Consider the following 14,020-nt stretch of genomic DNA (forward strand, 5'->3'; position numbering starts at 1 on the left):
TATTGGGATTTAACGTGCTAAGTATCAATAAATAAGAATTATATTGTTCGTCACACATGAATTATTATGTTCTATCGTATATCACAGATTCTGTTAAATCTTGGCTATGAATGGAAATTATATTATGATGTCAATAAATTATACTTTATTTATGATATGAAAGCGCCGCCAGTAAGTAAAATGAAGTATTTATATTTTATTATTTTAATTTGTGTAATATATTAAATCTAGGTGCTTAAATCTATGTATTCGGTATTATTAAAATTATTTATTTCAAGCTTTGTATAGAACTACGAAGTCTACAATGACGTTGTGATAAAAAAGTACAAAATAATCTCTCTGCAAAATGCAAGTCACGATGTAATTAATAGCTGAAATTAGTATTAAATTTAGTACAAATCGCACTACATAATATTTACACTGTTACTCACTGCAGTTACGAGCACAAAGTGTAAACAATTAAAGATAATGAAAAGAAAAACAAAATAAACTTGGCTTATTTCTTATCTGTGGAGATACAGCCCGCCATTCACACCGTTATCTGCCCGTGAAGTGGACACGTAAAATTAGGATATGACGCTATGACATAGTAAATGCCGTACTCAAGTTGTTGAAATTAAGATTAAAGCAAGCGACAGTACTGAAATGTATACAGTATAGTGTCATGCAATAATATCAGAGAATAGTTTAATTTTATGAAAAAATGTTGAATACCTTTACCAATGTACCTATAACCTATTGGGGAAGACGTTATTTAACTGTAATTTGAAGTCATGTTGGTTTATAGAAAGGTGATAAGTAATAAACGATTTTAAATTGGAAGATGAATAAAAATATAAACTCGGTAGGTATGCAGCGGTCTTGTATCAGAAACTGCACGCAAATTGACCATATTGCATACTCATAGCATTCTTTTGGATAGCCTTGCCATTACAATGCAAGGTTTTTATTTCTTAATTTTGCAGCGTCCATGGGATTTCATAATTTATTCCAGTCACACGTAAAGTTGAGCGATAAAATACCGCAGTGGCCAGTCACAATGTGTTGATTGACGCAAAAAACAAGGAACATCGTGACGTTTCGAGTGCAGATATTGAAGGGTCTGCTACGTGACTTCTTTGTTAATTATCGATCAGTTGCTGGCAACCTGTGACAAAGGTTGCTTTGGAACACTGATTTGTTTGTAGACGTCGATGCAGTTATTAGGGACTCGACTATTGCGTATGTTGGTCGCACTGCTTTTTTGTGTCTGGCTGTTCATGTAGTTTACGTTAGAAAAAAGTTGGCTAAGTTTGTCTATGAGTTGTTTGGTTTTCATCAAGTTTTCATAGTAAATACAAAATTTTCTGAGTAGGTGGAAGTAAATAATACAGATAATACCTATAAGAGCTACTATCGTATCTTAGGGTTTGTCGAGTTATACTCGAACCTACTTTATTTTGATGCATAATTTTCATAATAATTATATAAGATATTTTTTGTCTCGTTATTGTACCTACCACCAAAGATGTGTACGTAGAGATTACTATAAAATAATTGAATAAATTGGCTTCAACGTTTAAAGCACAAATTACACAAGGTTACGAACATCTGATTAAATACTTTATAGACGTGTAAGGACAGTCGCTTAATGAGCAAGCGATAACAATAAAATTTTACAGATGGCCAATAAATTTATAACGATATTTCTTGCAAACACATAAAAACTCGAAGCGTTTTGAGTTTATATTGGAGTTTAGCTGACAGATAAGTACAATTAAAAGTAATGAGTTATATTTTTTATTAGTTAAGACAGAAAGCTGTAAGATGATGAGAACCCTTTGATGATTCGGCATGTTTGAAAGTTTTGTACTACGCATATGTACGTAGTATTCTAGAGTTCGCCAGCGTCATTTGGCGTCCAAGTTATAAATGTCATATAACTAAATTGGAAAAGCTTCAAAAATTATTTGTGAATAGAATGAAATATAAAAATAAACAATATGATTTAACCTATTCACAAGCTTGCTCTTACTATAAAATCAATACCTTGGAGGATCGTAGAGACGTAATCGACCTTATGTTATTGTATGATATTGTCAATAATAACTTTGATTTTCCTGTTGCTTTAGAATACTTACAATATCGTGTGCCATCACAACGTACTCGTCATACGCCTCTCTTTAGTGTGCCAGCAACCTCTACCAATTATCTCAAACATTCACCCTTTCTGAGAATTCCGAATAATTATAATAATAAATTCTCCTTTGCAGATCCCTTTCAATTATCTCGCTCTAAGTTTAAAAAAGTAATACTGCAGCTTATTGACCAAAAATTGTAAAGAAAATCACAAACAACACGCACACACTCACACACACACACTTTCACTCACACTTGTACTCATATATTGTTACCAATTGTTACCTTTTTATTTAGCTATAATTATAGATATAATATAGGGTTTGTAATCGTTTATATATCTTTCTTTACTTTGCTCACTCACAGTATTATGATTGTTATTGGTGTACCTTTTAATTGGCGTATTGAAATGTTAATGTTATATCTAGTGTAAGATTAGCTGTAAGGTACCTGTACATAAATAAATAAATAAATAAATGATAAAGTACGCTTTATATTTTACAAGTGCAAAGGATCCTCGACCAGACTATAGTCTCAATTACACTATAGTAATACAATTTATAATTCATAAATAAATAAATTAATTAATTAGAATAAGTTCTGTTATCGTGTCCTTTCCGAAAATACTTTGTAAAAAAATAACTGCGTTAAAAACAACCGACTTCAAAAACGGAAAAGTAAGAAATAAAAAAGATTTGATATTATTAATTACTACATATTATTTTTATGTGCTATTTATTAAATAGGTTTGAAGTCGGTGCCAAACACTAAGCACTTAGTATTAAGCACATGCACCGACACCAAAGCTTAGTGTTTGGCACCGACTTCAAACCTATTTAATAAATAGCACATAAAAATAATATGTAGTAATTAATAATATCAAATCTTTTTTATTTCTTACTTTTCCGTTTTTGAAGTCGGTTGTTTTTAACGCAGTTATTTTTATTTAATACTTTTTAGTGTATTTTTCAACACGAATCAAACGAGCCCAAACTCGATAAAGTTGAGTCAATATATTACTGAGTTCCTATGGCCACCTTCCGATTCCATCATCAGATCAGCTCCATGTCATGATAATGTTTCATCGCTATCCAATTTACATTCGTATACAAAATTTCAGCTCAATCGGTTACCGGGAAGTGAATCAAAGTTACTTGCTACATTGAAATTAAGTCATCGAGTACAGACAAAAATGCTCATAAAATAAAAACTACTAGGCCTAGCCGAATAAAATTTTTATGGGACCAATTCGACACCATCCCGCATCGAACAAAAAAAGAATCACGTAAATCGGTTCAGAAACCTCGGAGTAATCGGTGTACATACATAAAAAAAAAAAAAAAAAAAATATACCGGCCGAATTGATAACCTCCTCCTTTTTTTTGAAGTCGGTTAAAAAATTACATTCAAAGGGACTTTATACATGTTATTATTTAAAATTAAGGAAATAGATAGCTTAATATAAAATAATTGAGATGGTAGAGCTTTTGAAAACTAAGAATTGAGTTTTTAAATGCATTGTCAGCCAAACGCTTTTTAACGGACATTGGTAATCTAAACTCCAATAAAAAAAACATCCTAATCAGCTTCACAGGTATACATCAATATTTTGGACCATATTTAACATAGTAGGTTAATCTTTTATTATCATATAAGTGTTATCTGTTTGTTTGTTTCACAGCTTGGACCTCAGCATACAGCAAACATTAAACTGTTTGTTGATAAAAACATGATGGCCATATGAGATGACACAATATTTCATTTAAGGCTCTATCAAACTTATTGGCGTAGCAATTTATTTTTTTAACATACATAATTACTTTTATATTTTGTTAAGTAAGTACATATAATATTCTAGCCACCATTAAAATCGACAAACTTAATGTTTATCACATAACTATGAATTATTTTTTTAATATTAATTCATGAAAAAATAAAAAAAAGCTACTGAAAATCAGCACTGACTGGTCAGCTTCTGCTGAATATTTTCCATTTTACCACAAAGTTTTTTCTGTAGGTAAATGTAGGTATAGCATAAAGTTCTTATTATTTTTAATAGTAAAGTGTAGGAAATATGTTTAAAATGATCAGATTGAAGAAAGCTACCGTCTACTTTATGTCGACAGGGCAAAACATGAAAGGGATTATAGGGGAAAAAGATTTACATAGAATGTATCTCGTAATAACAATAAATGCACGCAAGCGAATGTAAAAAACTAGTATCAAAAATGAAAAAGAAATACATTTTAAAACTTATGTAGATTTTTTATAATTAATTATAGCGAGAAAGATGACTCTGTAATAGATTTTTTGTGATAGATTTTTATTATTAACAATAGGATCACCGTTTTGCAGTTTTAATATCCTGTTATATTATGAAGTTTATATTAATTCTTATTATCATAAATAGTAGTCTTCAAAGTAATAGCCGATGCACTATTCATTATGAGGGAACAGCATTCCGAAACGATTGTATCTTTTCCTCATTGAACAACTTATTAATTTATACTTTGGATACGCTTCCTTATTACGTTTCTTTTCTTACAAAGTATTAACAGGTTCATCATTACTTCATGTTAATAACAAAATATTGGTGTAATTACTCAATTCCAAGTATCGTCGATAAGCGTTAATATTTACTGCGAATAAAGTTTTCCTAATTGTTCATACATTGTTGATAACATCAATCTTACATTGTTTACCATTTGCCTTGATTTTTTATTTATTTATTTACAAGCGTAAGGTAACGGTGGACTAAGAAGACTTATATGTTTATAATACTTATGGAATAATCCAGACGAAAATTGCCATTTTCAATTTGAGCTGAAACTGTTTTCCGTGTGCCTTTTCAACTAAAGTACCTAACTAGGAAACTTCCCAGAGACTCAGCCTAACCAGTCTTTCTAACAGCCCCTTTCCCGGTTTTCTTTCTTTTCATTTTGTACAATAGGTCCTTCTACACAAGCAGACTGTCTTTAAAGTCATAGATAGACTGCGGCTGGTGTCCCACAACATATTATAAATCTCTTAAGGGCTTCTACGTGCTGGAAGATTCGTAAGTCTCCTTTTCTGCCATTTGGTCACTGTGACAACCGGGATTTCAAATTATTTCCTTTTTCCATAGAAAAGTATGTCAATATAACTATTACCTAACTTACGTTATCTGTTAACAGGCTCTCAAACGAATTTCCCTCGTCTATCATACTTAATTAACGCGCCAACTAATAACTAATTAATTTTGGACCTGAGTTTGGCATGAGTTACTTGAAGCTGTTTTCGTTGAATAGGATCTTCGACGCAAATTCTGTGATGATCAACACTTATAATAATTAGGTAATTATTATTACCAGACTCGAGAGAATTAATTTTTGTGATAAGTTACAATACAGCAATGGTAGTTCCCTTTGCGTAAATAAAACAACTAGGGAAAATATATCATAATTTTTTTTTTACTTTTACAACTTAACTTCTAAGTTTCGTATTTATTAACACATTTTAACAACCTTCACATATGCATAGTTAGCGAATATATTGTCGCTAACTAGGTATAAAAACAAATCTTAGAAATATAAATTAGCCTAGTGTTAATAACGTCAAAGGATAGATACTTACTAATACTGGCATAGCAACATCTAAGTTTATTTCTGTATTGTCTCTGTCTCCGTTAATTTGTTACCGGGTATTTGGCTGGATATATCCTGATACGTATATATATTTACCGATAGTACACTATTTATGCGCATAATTCAATCGCTATAACATTTTTAAACGTAACTATAACCCGTTATTACATAACCATTTAGCTTTGATTTTTATAGCGTTCATTCAACGCAGTCCATTAAGTTTATGTTAGCAATCCACTAAAGGGGAAATGTTTTAAACAGTGGTAAAGGGAATATAACAGGGTTTTAAGCGGTGTTGCCAGACAGCTGACAAATCGGTCTATTTGTCGGTCAGCTGGCGAAGGCTTTGATAAACCATGCGACGAATGGAACCCGTTTGTGATAAATGTATTTTTAATGTTGTAATCTTTACGAATTACTTTGATGGTGATTAAGAACTTTCATTGGGGAGATAAACATTGTCATTGTGTCGTTATTAAGAGTTTGATAAGAAATTAAATGCTAATCAATGATATTCTATATACAATATCATTTATGCTAATTCATTATAATTAATAGGTAACGTATATTATAACGAATGTTAAAGATACAATTAAATATTTTTTTAATTAATCAAAAACTGTTAAAATGTTAAGGGTTTGTATCTGAGAGGACAAGGATGCGTTTAGATGAAGGTAGAGATATATTCACGATGAATCATTATGAGTCGAGACTAAAACAGAAAATTTTAAATTTGTAGTAAGAGTTTTACATCAAGCACTTATAACAGAGCATGCAATAAAGATATATTATTTTGTTATAATTTATTAAATAAAAGGTACCTATTTGTTAATTGAAAACGGCAGACTTTACAAATAGATAATTACAAAAGACAGTAGAATAGTATTTAGTATTTGTAAGTATTTATTAAACTGGGTTAAGTACTAATTCAGTTTGAATAGAAATTCTGAATTTTCTGTAATTTAGGTAGTTATAATAAAATTTGAAGAGCTTAAAAATGAGATTAGAAGCTATTGCCACTTTATGAAGTTTACTATTACTAATTGAGTGTTTCCATTTTGCATAGTTCGTTAAAATGATTTGTATATAACGCAAAAACCCATTTTAAAGTGCTTGTGAAAACGAGATCGTGAAACTGTTCGCAATAAATTAAATTGAATAAAAACGGCATGTCTTTTTAAGGACGTTGTTATTTATAACAATTTCGGTTCAATTGAAATGATTTTTGTGTCGTAGGTGTATTTTTTGGATATTTTTGTACGATTTCACAATACACTGGTTACCTATTTGTAAGATGCGATCAAATCTTTTGCAATTTTTTATTGTTGAACATGAGAAATGAATATTATTAACTAATTCTTGCTTTTAAAATTAGAATTTGTCATTGACTGACATTATATTGTGATTATGTATTTTTTTTTGTTGTTCGCTCTGGTTTCAGGAGGATTATTTAAACTTCTCGGCAAACTAGTAACATAGTAGAGTCGTCTCCACAATCTGCTAATAACAATGTCTATAAAAATCTTCATTACGTATTTCAAAATAAAATTAGAAATGATTATAAAACGAAACACAATATGGGATGCGGATCTAACAATATTAATCCTTAAATATCAAATCCTTAATTACGCACTACAAAGGGTTGGGTTATGACGTCATTACACAATCAACGTGTAATGTATTATATTTCATAGTATATTGACGTCATATTCTAAGTATAACACACGTTCGTGCAGATAAAACTCACGGTTGCATAGAAAAATTATTCTTCTACTTAACTGTATTACAATTCTTGGGTTTTTGATTTGTGAATCATTTGAGTTACCGTGAATGTATGTAGCGGAACTATGGTTTTGCGTAAGCGTAATATAAGTTAATGGTGCTATAAATATATTGATTTACCTAACTAGAATTTTTGCACTGAGTCATTTAGAACACAATAATAGTTAGTTGTGTAATGTTGTAATGTAAGTTTTAAATGAAAAGCTCAAAAGACGAAATATTATGAGCATTTGATGTTTTATCAAATCACAAATATTACTGTTTTATCAAATATCATGTGGATTGTGGATAATGAAATGTTTAGGATATAAGATTATCAAAAATACATTTCCCTCTTAAACCGTTATACTATTCCATATGATAATACCACATGGCACAACCTTTAGAAAATTCTAATAGCCCAATTTGCCTCTTATTATATCCACGAGGAAGAAAAAACATGTGGATCATGATGATGTCATTATGGAAGCGTCCATCACGCCTCAAGAATGGCGTCCCATTACTTATATTACAGTTATCTTTGGAGGCTCATTGTGTCAGGTTTTTATTAGATTTTGATCTGTTTATGATGGTTTTCTCAGTTTTTTTTTTTTTTGTAGAAGAACTGTTAAACTCAGTTGAACTGTGTGTGACTTCAACATTGTCATCATATTTTTTCAGATAGTACCTAGTTAATATCATCCATACTTAATATTATGAATGCGAAAGTAACTCTGTCTGTCTGTCTGTAACTCAATCACGCCTTAACTACTGAACCAATTTGCATGACATTTGGTATGGAGATATTTTGATACCCGAGAAAGGACATAGGCTACTTTTTACCCCACATGGGATAGGTTTTATCCCGGAAATCCCACGGGAACGGGAACTATGCGGGATTTTCTTTGACTGCGCGGGCGAAGCCGCGAGCGGAAAGCTAGTATATTATATAGAATATAAAATAATATTCGATTCTTATACTGCTCTATTAGACTATACTCTACTCTCTATTACTCTATCTAAAATCGTGTTAAAGATTTTCAAATTCAGCTTGATGCATTTTTGAGATTATATCATTTGAAAAGACGTAAAACGAACAATGATCACATGCAAATTTTATCTCCTACTTTATTTTATATTTTTTAAATTGCATTCCGCACATTGCATAAGTACTGCGTACATCATTTGTTAAAAGATGATGTCAACTGAACCATTTGCGTCATGGTTGCTATGAATTATTAATTTATCATAGCGAAAAAATGTTGCATGTAGAGAGATTAGGCAGGTTGACACTTGAGATGCAGGTGTGCAAATTCGTGAGCTAGATAAAATATATACCTAATAAGGATTTTAATAAATGAAAAATTCAAGTTGATTTTATAAAATGGACTTCACTTCTGATAAAAAGTAAAATAAAACAATCCGCCATTTTTGATATACAGTATTAATTTCTGTTTTAATGTAATTAGGGATATTACAGCACATAACTGAGAAACTATTTTGATAATTAATTAAAAGGTTTTGCCCTTCTTCATAAGACAATAAATCACTTAATTAAAGCGTTAAACATTGTTTGCGCGACCTACTTATACATCTCAAATATTACGAAACAAGTTTTGCCATAAAATAGTCAACAGCAATGAAATTCCATCTTTTTCATTCAAATATTCAGTTATTATTTAAAAAATAATGTACCTTTTTTATTTTATTTAAAAATAGCTTAATTGCTTGTTATTGCTTATAATTTAAAGTAATTTTTGATTGCTATTTACTTTTTTAAATGAGACAAACGTCGAACGCGGATTAAAATTGTTTCAGCAAAATGAACATTTTATATTATTACTACTTACTACTAAGTACCTATGTATTCTGTGATTATACCTACATAGCTAAAATTTAAAAGAATGGAATACGTAATTTTAAATCTTAATGGCCATTAATATCTATCTTGTCACTACTGTATTTTATCTGTCTACTATAGTCCTATTAATAGATCGTATTTATTTTCAATCGGAATGTTTTATAAATGTGTTTCAGTTCATCATAATATTATATCTTATCGACTAATCTAGAATGGACATCTAGGTATGTATGAACGTATCGTAGAGTTACCTTTATCTAATATCTATAGTCTATAGTTACTCACCATAGATACTCACTCACTCATCGTTTTTTTTGTTATCATTGTTTGTGACCTTGTTAAGGTTTAAATAAAAACTACTCGAACTATTAAAAAAAATATGTTACCGTTCACATCTTTACCGAATAGGTAACAAATTATTCCTATGTCCTTCATTTATTTACTAGTTGTCCGGGGAAACGCTGTTTCACCTAACTCTTATCATATTATATGGGTATCAAAAATATACATATGTTATCTACGAGTCTCAGATCTACCCAATATGTATTATGCATATTTTATAGTCAAATCCCGAAACACAATCTCTGCGCGATAGGACTGGTCTGGTTTGGCAAAAGCCATCGGGCAGACTTCGAAATACAAAATTTCATGAGAATCGTTCCAGTCATGACATGAGAATTTTAATATTACTAAAAGACTATGTACATGTAACTATATTGTGGAGGGAAATAAATGTTATATTAATTGTTTATTTTATTTTATGGAAAACTGAGAAATTATCCTGGGTGAATCCGGGACAAGCAAACTAGTACGTGTTATCATGCATGTGTGCACCGTAAATGAAACCCGATGGCCAGACTAACACAATTAACGCTAATGGACCTTTTTGTTTGTTCTTCCACGGAAGCCTTGTTACGTAAAGCTTCTAAAGTTCAACATGATCTATTTTTCGCACCTTCCCCACCGTTTCTATGTTAACAGCATTATATTCGCGCTTTGTCTTCAAGATTAGTAAGGTTAGTAGATATTTATATTGTATATAACACATGTAGTACGCATACGTGAAACCACTTCATTGAGAATAAAAAAAAAAAGAAAGATTTTATTTTGGCTATGGCAACATTGCAAAAATAAAACAGGAAATTCAAATTTTTACCCCCACCTCCGGCCGTTACCCGCTCGTTGACACTTGCGGGACTTAGCTTCATTCGTATTCCAGTGTTCACCACTTCTACACGTATTCTAATGTTAAATCAAAATGTCGAAACGTGGTAGTGAAGATACGAGCTTAGATTTTGTTTTAAACAAAATAAGAAAATTAGAAAAAGAAGTGAAGCGTTCACGCCGCGAAAGACGCAATGGTTTTTCACTTTCTTCATCTTCATCCTCAAGTACGTCGTCCTCGTCATCAAGAGCGCCTTCCCCTAATCAAGATGAAACAATTAATCGTAAGTACCATCACAAAATATAATAACGAATGTACCAGATCAGTCTGAGGGACTGTTTCGCCACATTCACATTTTGTTTTAATGCTTCGGAGTAGTCTTTGGGACTATCTTGCTGCATTATTCCTGCAAGTATATTAACTTTATGCTTCAGAGTTGTCTGTGGGACAATCTCGCGCATACCTACTTTGCCTAGCTTGTTTAAAATGCACCAGGTTTGTCTGAAGGACTCTCCCGCCGCATTTAATAAATGAAGGCCTTAATAAACCACTTTGGATACATAGATGGTTTACACGATGTTTTCTTGTTTCAGATCAAGAAACGCTTGTGGATGAACCACCAACGTCGGTTACAGAGGTTGTTGAGGTAATTACTCCCGACGAATCGGAAAATATAGACATCCAAGATATTTTGGGTGTCGATCCAACGGTGACCTTAGAATATGGACCAGAAATCCATAAAGACGTGGCAAGTCGATTCGCCCATATAGCTACCACAGGATTAGATAAAGACACTCGAAAAGAGCTGTCTAATAAATATTTGATTCCTGAAAACTGCACCAGCATAGCTGCTCCTCAGCTTAACCCTGAGATCAAAGGAGTTCTCTTTGATCAAGTAATAAAACGAGATAAAGCGATTGAGGGTAGACAAAAATTAATGGCTGTTGGTATTACGGCTTTGGGAAAAATTATTTCTACCCAGCTCAGTAGCAAAGACAAAAACAACGATCTTATAAAAGAACTCATGGACATCGGCCGTATATTTTGTGACATTCAACATTCGGATTCCGAATGTAGACGGAATTTCGCTCTTTACTCGGTCAAGAAAGAGTTGAAAGAACAATTATCTACGACAAAAATTGATAAGTTTCTTTTTGGAAGTAATCTTTTAGAAACCGTCAAGACGGCCAAAGCTATAACAAAATCCTCCTCTGATTTGAAACCTGACGCTCCAAAGAAGCCCAAGTCTAACCCAACACCTAGTACTTCTGGCAAGCCTTTAAACTGGAAAACGAGGACTCCGGCTCGCAGGCAGCCGCCGGGCCCTCGGTCGCGTCACCAGCAGCCTGCAGCGCAGAGCGCACCGGCTCGAGGGAACTCGTCGCAGAGCTACACACAGCGGCCGAAGCCCTCTCGCCGACATTAAACATGGTAAGCTATGCCGGAAGGCTAGCACTTTTTTATAATAGTTGGTCTTTGATAACATCAGATCAGTCTATTTTATCTTGGATACGAGGATACAAAATCCCTTTTAATCGACCTGTTTATCAATCGTGCATTCCTATGCAAACCAAATTTTCAGAAACTGAAACCCTACATTTGATTGAGATTCTTAAAAATTTATTAGAAATAGGTGCGATTTCTGAATGCCAACGCTGTCAGGATCAATATATCTCTCCTGTCTTTTTAATACCGAAACCGAACGGTAAAATGCGATTTATTCTAAATTTGAAAACATTAAATAAATATATAGACACACAACATTTTAAACTCGAGGATATTCGCACTGCTCTTAAATTGATTTCTAAAGATTGCTACATAGCAACTTTAGACCTTAAAGATGCTTATTTTTTGATAAATATTCACCCAGATTCACGAAAATACCTAAGATTTCAAATAAATGATAAATTGTATGAATTTAACGTATTACCATTTGGTATATGTACTGCACCATACATATTTACAAAAATAATGAAGCCTGTCATAAAATTATTACGGTCTTGTGGTTATTTGTCATCTATTTATCTCGACGATATATTTTTAACCGGTTTTTCGTATAAAGAATGTATTCAAAATATTGAAATCACTCAAATGTTATTAAAATCCTTGGGGTTTATCATTAATGAAGAGAAAAGTGTAAAAATACCCTCTATGTCTTGCAAATATTTAGGTTATATTATAGATACCCACAAATGGCAGTTAAGTTTACCCCATGACAAAAGATTTAAGATAAAGTCTTTGTTGCAAAAAATTAAAACATTAAAACGTTTTAAAATCCGAACATTTGCCCAATTATTAGGTAAATTAGTATCCGCATGTCCTGCTATAGAATATGGTTGGCTGTATACCAAACAACTAGAACGTTGCAAATACCTCAATTTACTAGGTAACAACGATTATGAGCGATACATGACTTTACCAATTTCATTGTTGCCGGATATAAACTGGTGGTTAAATACTATTGATCATTCAGCGCATAGGATTAGGGATGAAAATTATGTCTTAGAAATATATACTGACGCCTCAACTACGGGATGGGGCGCAGCGTGCAACGGGGAAACAGCATGTGGTCGATGGTCGGATGCTGAAAAATCTTTACATATTAATCGACTTGAACTTTTAGCTGCTTATTTTGGGCTAAAAATTTTTTCAAAACATCACCGTGATTGTCAAATATTACTTCGAATTGACAATACCACTGCTGTGAGTTATATTAATCGCATGGGAGGTGTTCAATACCCTCATTTAAATAAAATTACTAAAGATATATGGCAATGGTGTGAAGCCAAGAAAATTCATATTTTTGCTTCGTATATTAAGTCAAAAGATAACGTCTTAGCCGATAGAGAGTCAAGGCGTACTCATCCTGATATAGAATGGGAGTTATCTTGCACAGGTTTTCAAAAAATTAAAGACATATTTCCTTTACCACAAATCGATTTATTTGCAACACGTCTAAATAAAAAATGTAATACCTACGTTTCATGGCATAGAGACCCACATGCTCATTCTATAGATGCGTTTACTATAGATTGGTCAAAATATTTTTTCTATGCTTTCCCACCAATAGCTATGATTCTTAAAGTTTTAAGAAAAATTATATCAGATCAGGCTGAAGGTATTGTGGTTGTGCCAGACTGGCCAACACAGCCATGGTATCCCCTTTTTATGCGTTTAGTTTTATCCGATCCTATCAGATTAAATTCTGATGACGTCATTATACCCTGTTCCAGGAACCTTCAAACCAACATTACCCTGGTTGCCGCAATATTGTCCGGACCGCGTTGTTACAACAATGTGTCCCTGTCTCAGCTGTAGACATCACAATGGCGTCACTTTCGGAAAATACATTAAAACAATACGAGGTTTGTTTTAAACGGTGGTTTACCTTTTGTAAAGAAAATAATGTTAACATGTTTGAGACATCCATACCAATTATTTTAGAATTTCTTACAAATCTTTTTCACTCTGGTGCTCAATACGGCACAATAA

At 32.3% G+C, this 14,020-nt stretch overlaps 2 protein-coding genes across 3 annotated transcripts in view; both read left to right on the forward strand.

The window, feature by feature from the left end:
• Positions 1-14,020, forward strand: part of LOC123696542 (G-protein coupled receptor Mth2-like) — a 69,799-nt gene that overhangs the window by 31,363 nt on the left and 24,416 nt on the right. The gene's annotated exons all lie outside the window — the stretch shown is intronic.
• On the forward strand, positions 10,397-13,893 carry LOC123696543. The gene is made up of 3 exons (XM_045642816.1): positions 10,397-10,811; positions 11,122-11,959; positions 13,762-13,893. The coding sequence occupies exons 1-2, from the start codon at positions 10,622-10,624 to the stop codon at positions 11,952-11,954; spliced, it is 1,023 nt and encodes a 340-aa protein (XP_045498772.1). The 5' UTR covers positions 10,397-10,621; the 3' UTR covers positions 11,955-11,959; positions 13,762-13,893.

The sequence above is a fragment of the Colias croceus genome, chromosome 12 (genome assembly GCF_905220415.1).
Source record: "Colias croceus chromosome 12, ilColCroc2.1".
NCBI lineage: Eukaryota > Metazoa > Arthropoda > Insecta > Lepidoptera > Pieridae > Colias > Colias croceus.

Excerpts from the sequence above, each read along its gene's own strand:
- LOC123696543 (XM_045642816.1), top strand. The coding sequence starts at position 10,622 with ATGTCGAAACGTGGTAGTGAAGATACGAGCTTAGATTTTGTTTTAAAC. Across the intron at positions 10,812-11,121 it reads TCAAGATGAAACAATTAATC|ATCAAGAAACGCTTGTGGAT; the intron begins GTAAGTACCATC and ends TTCTTGTTTCAG.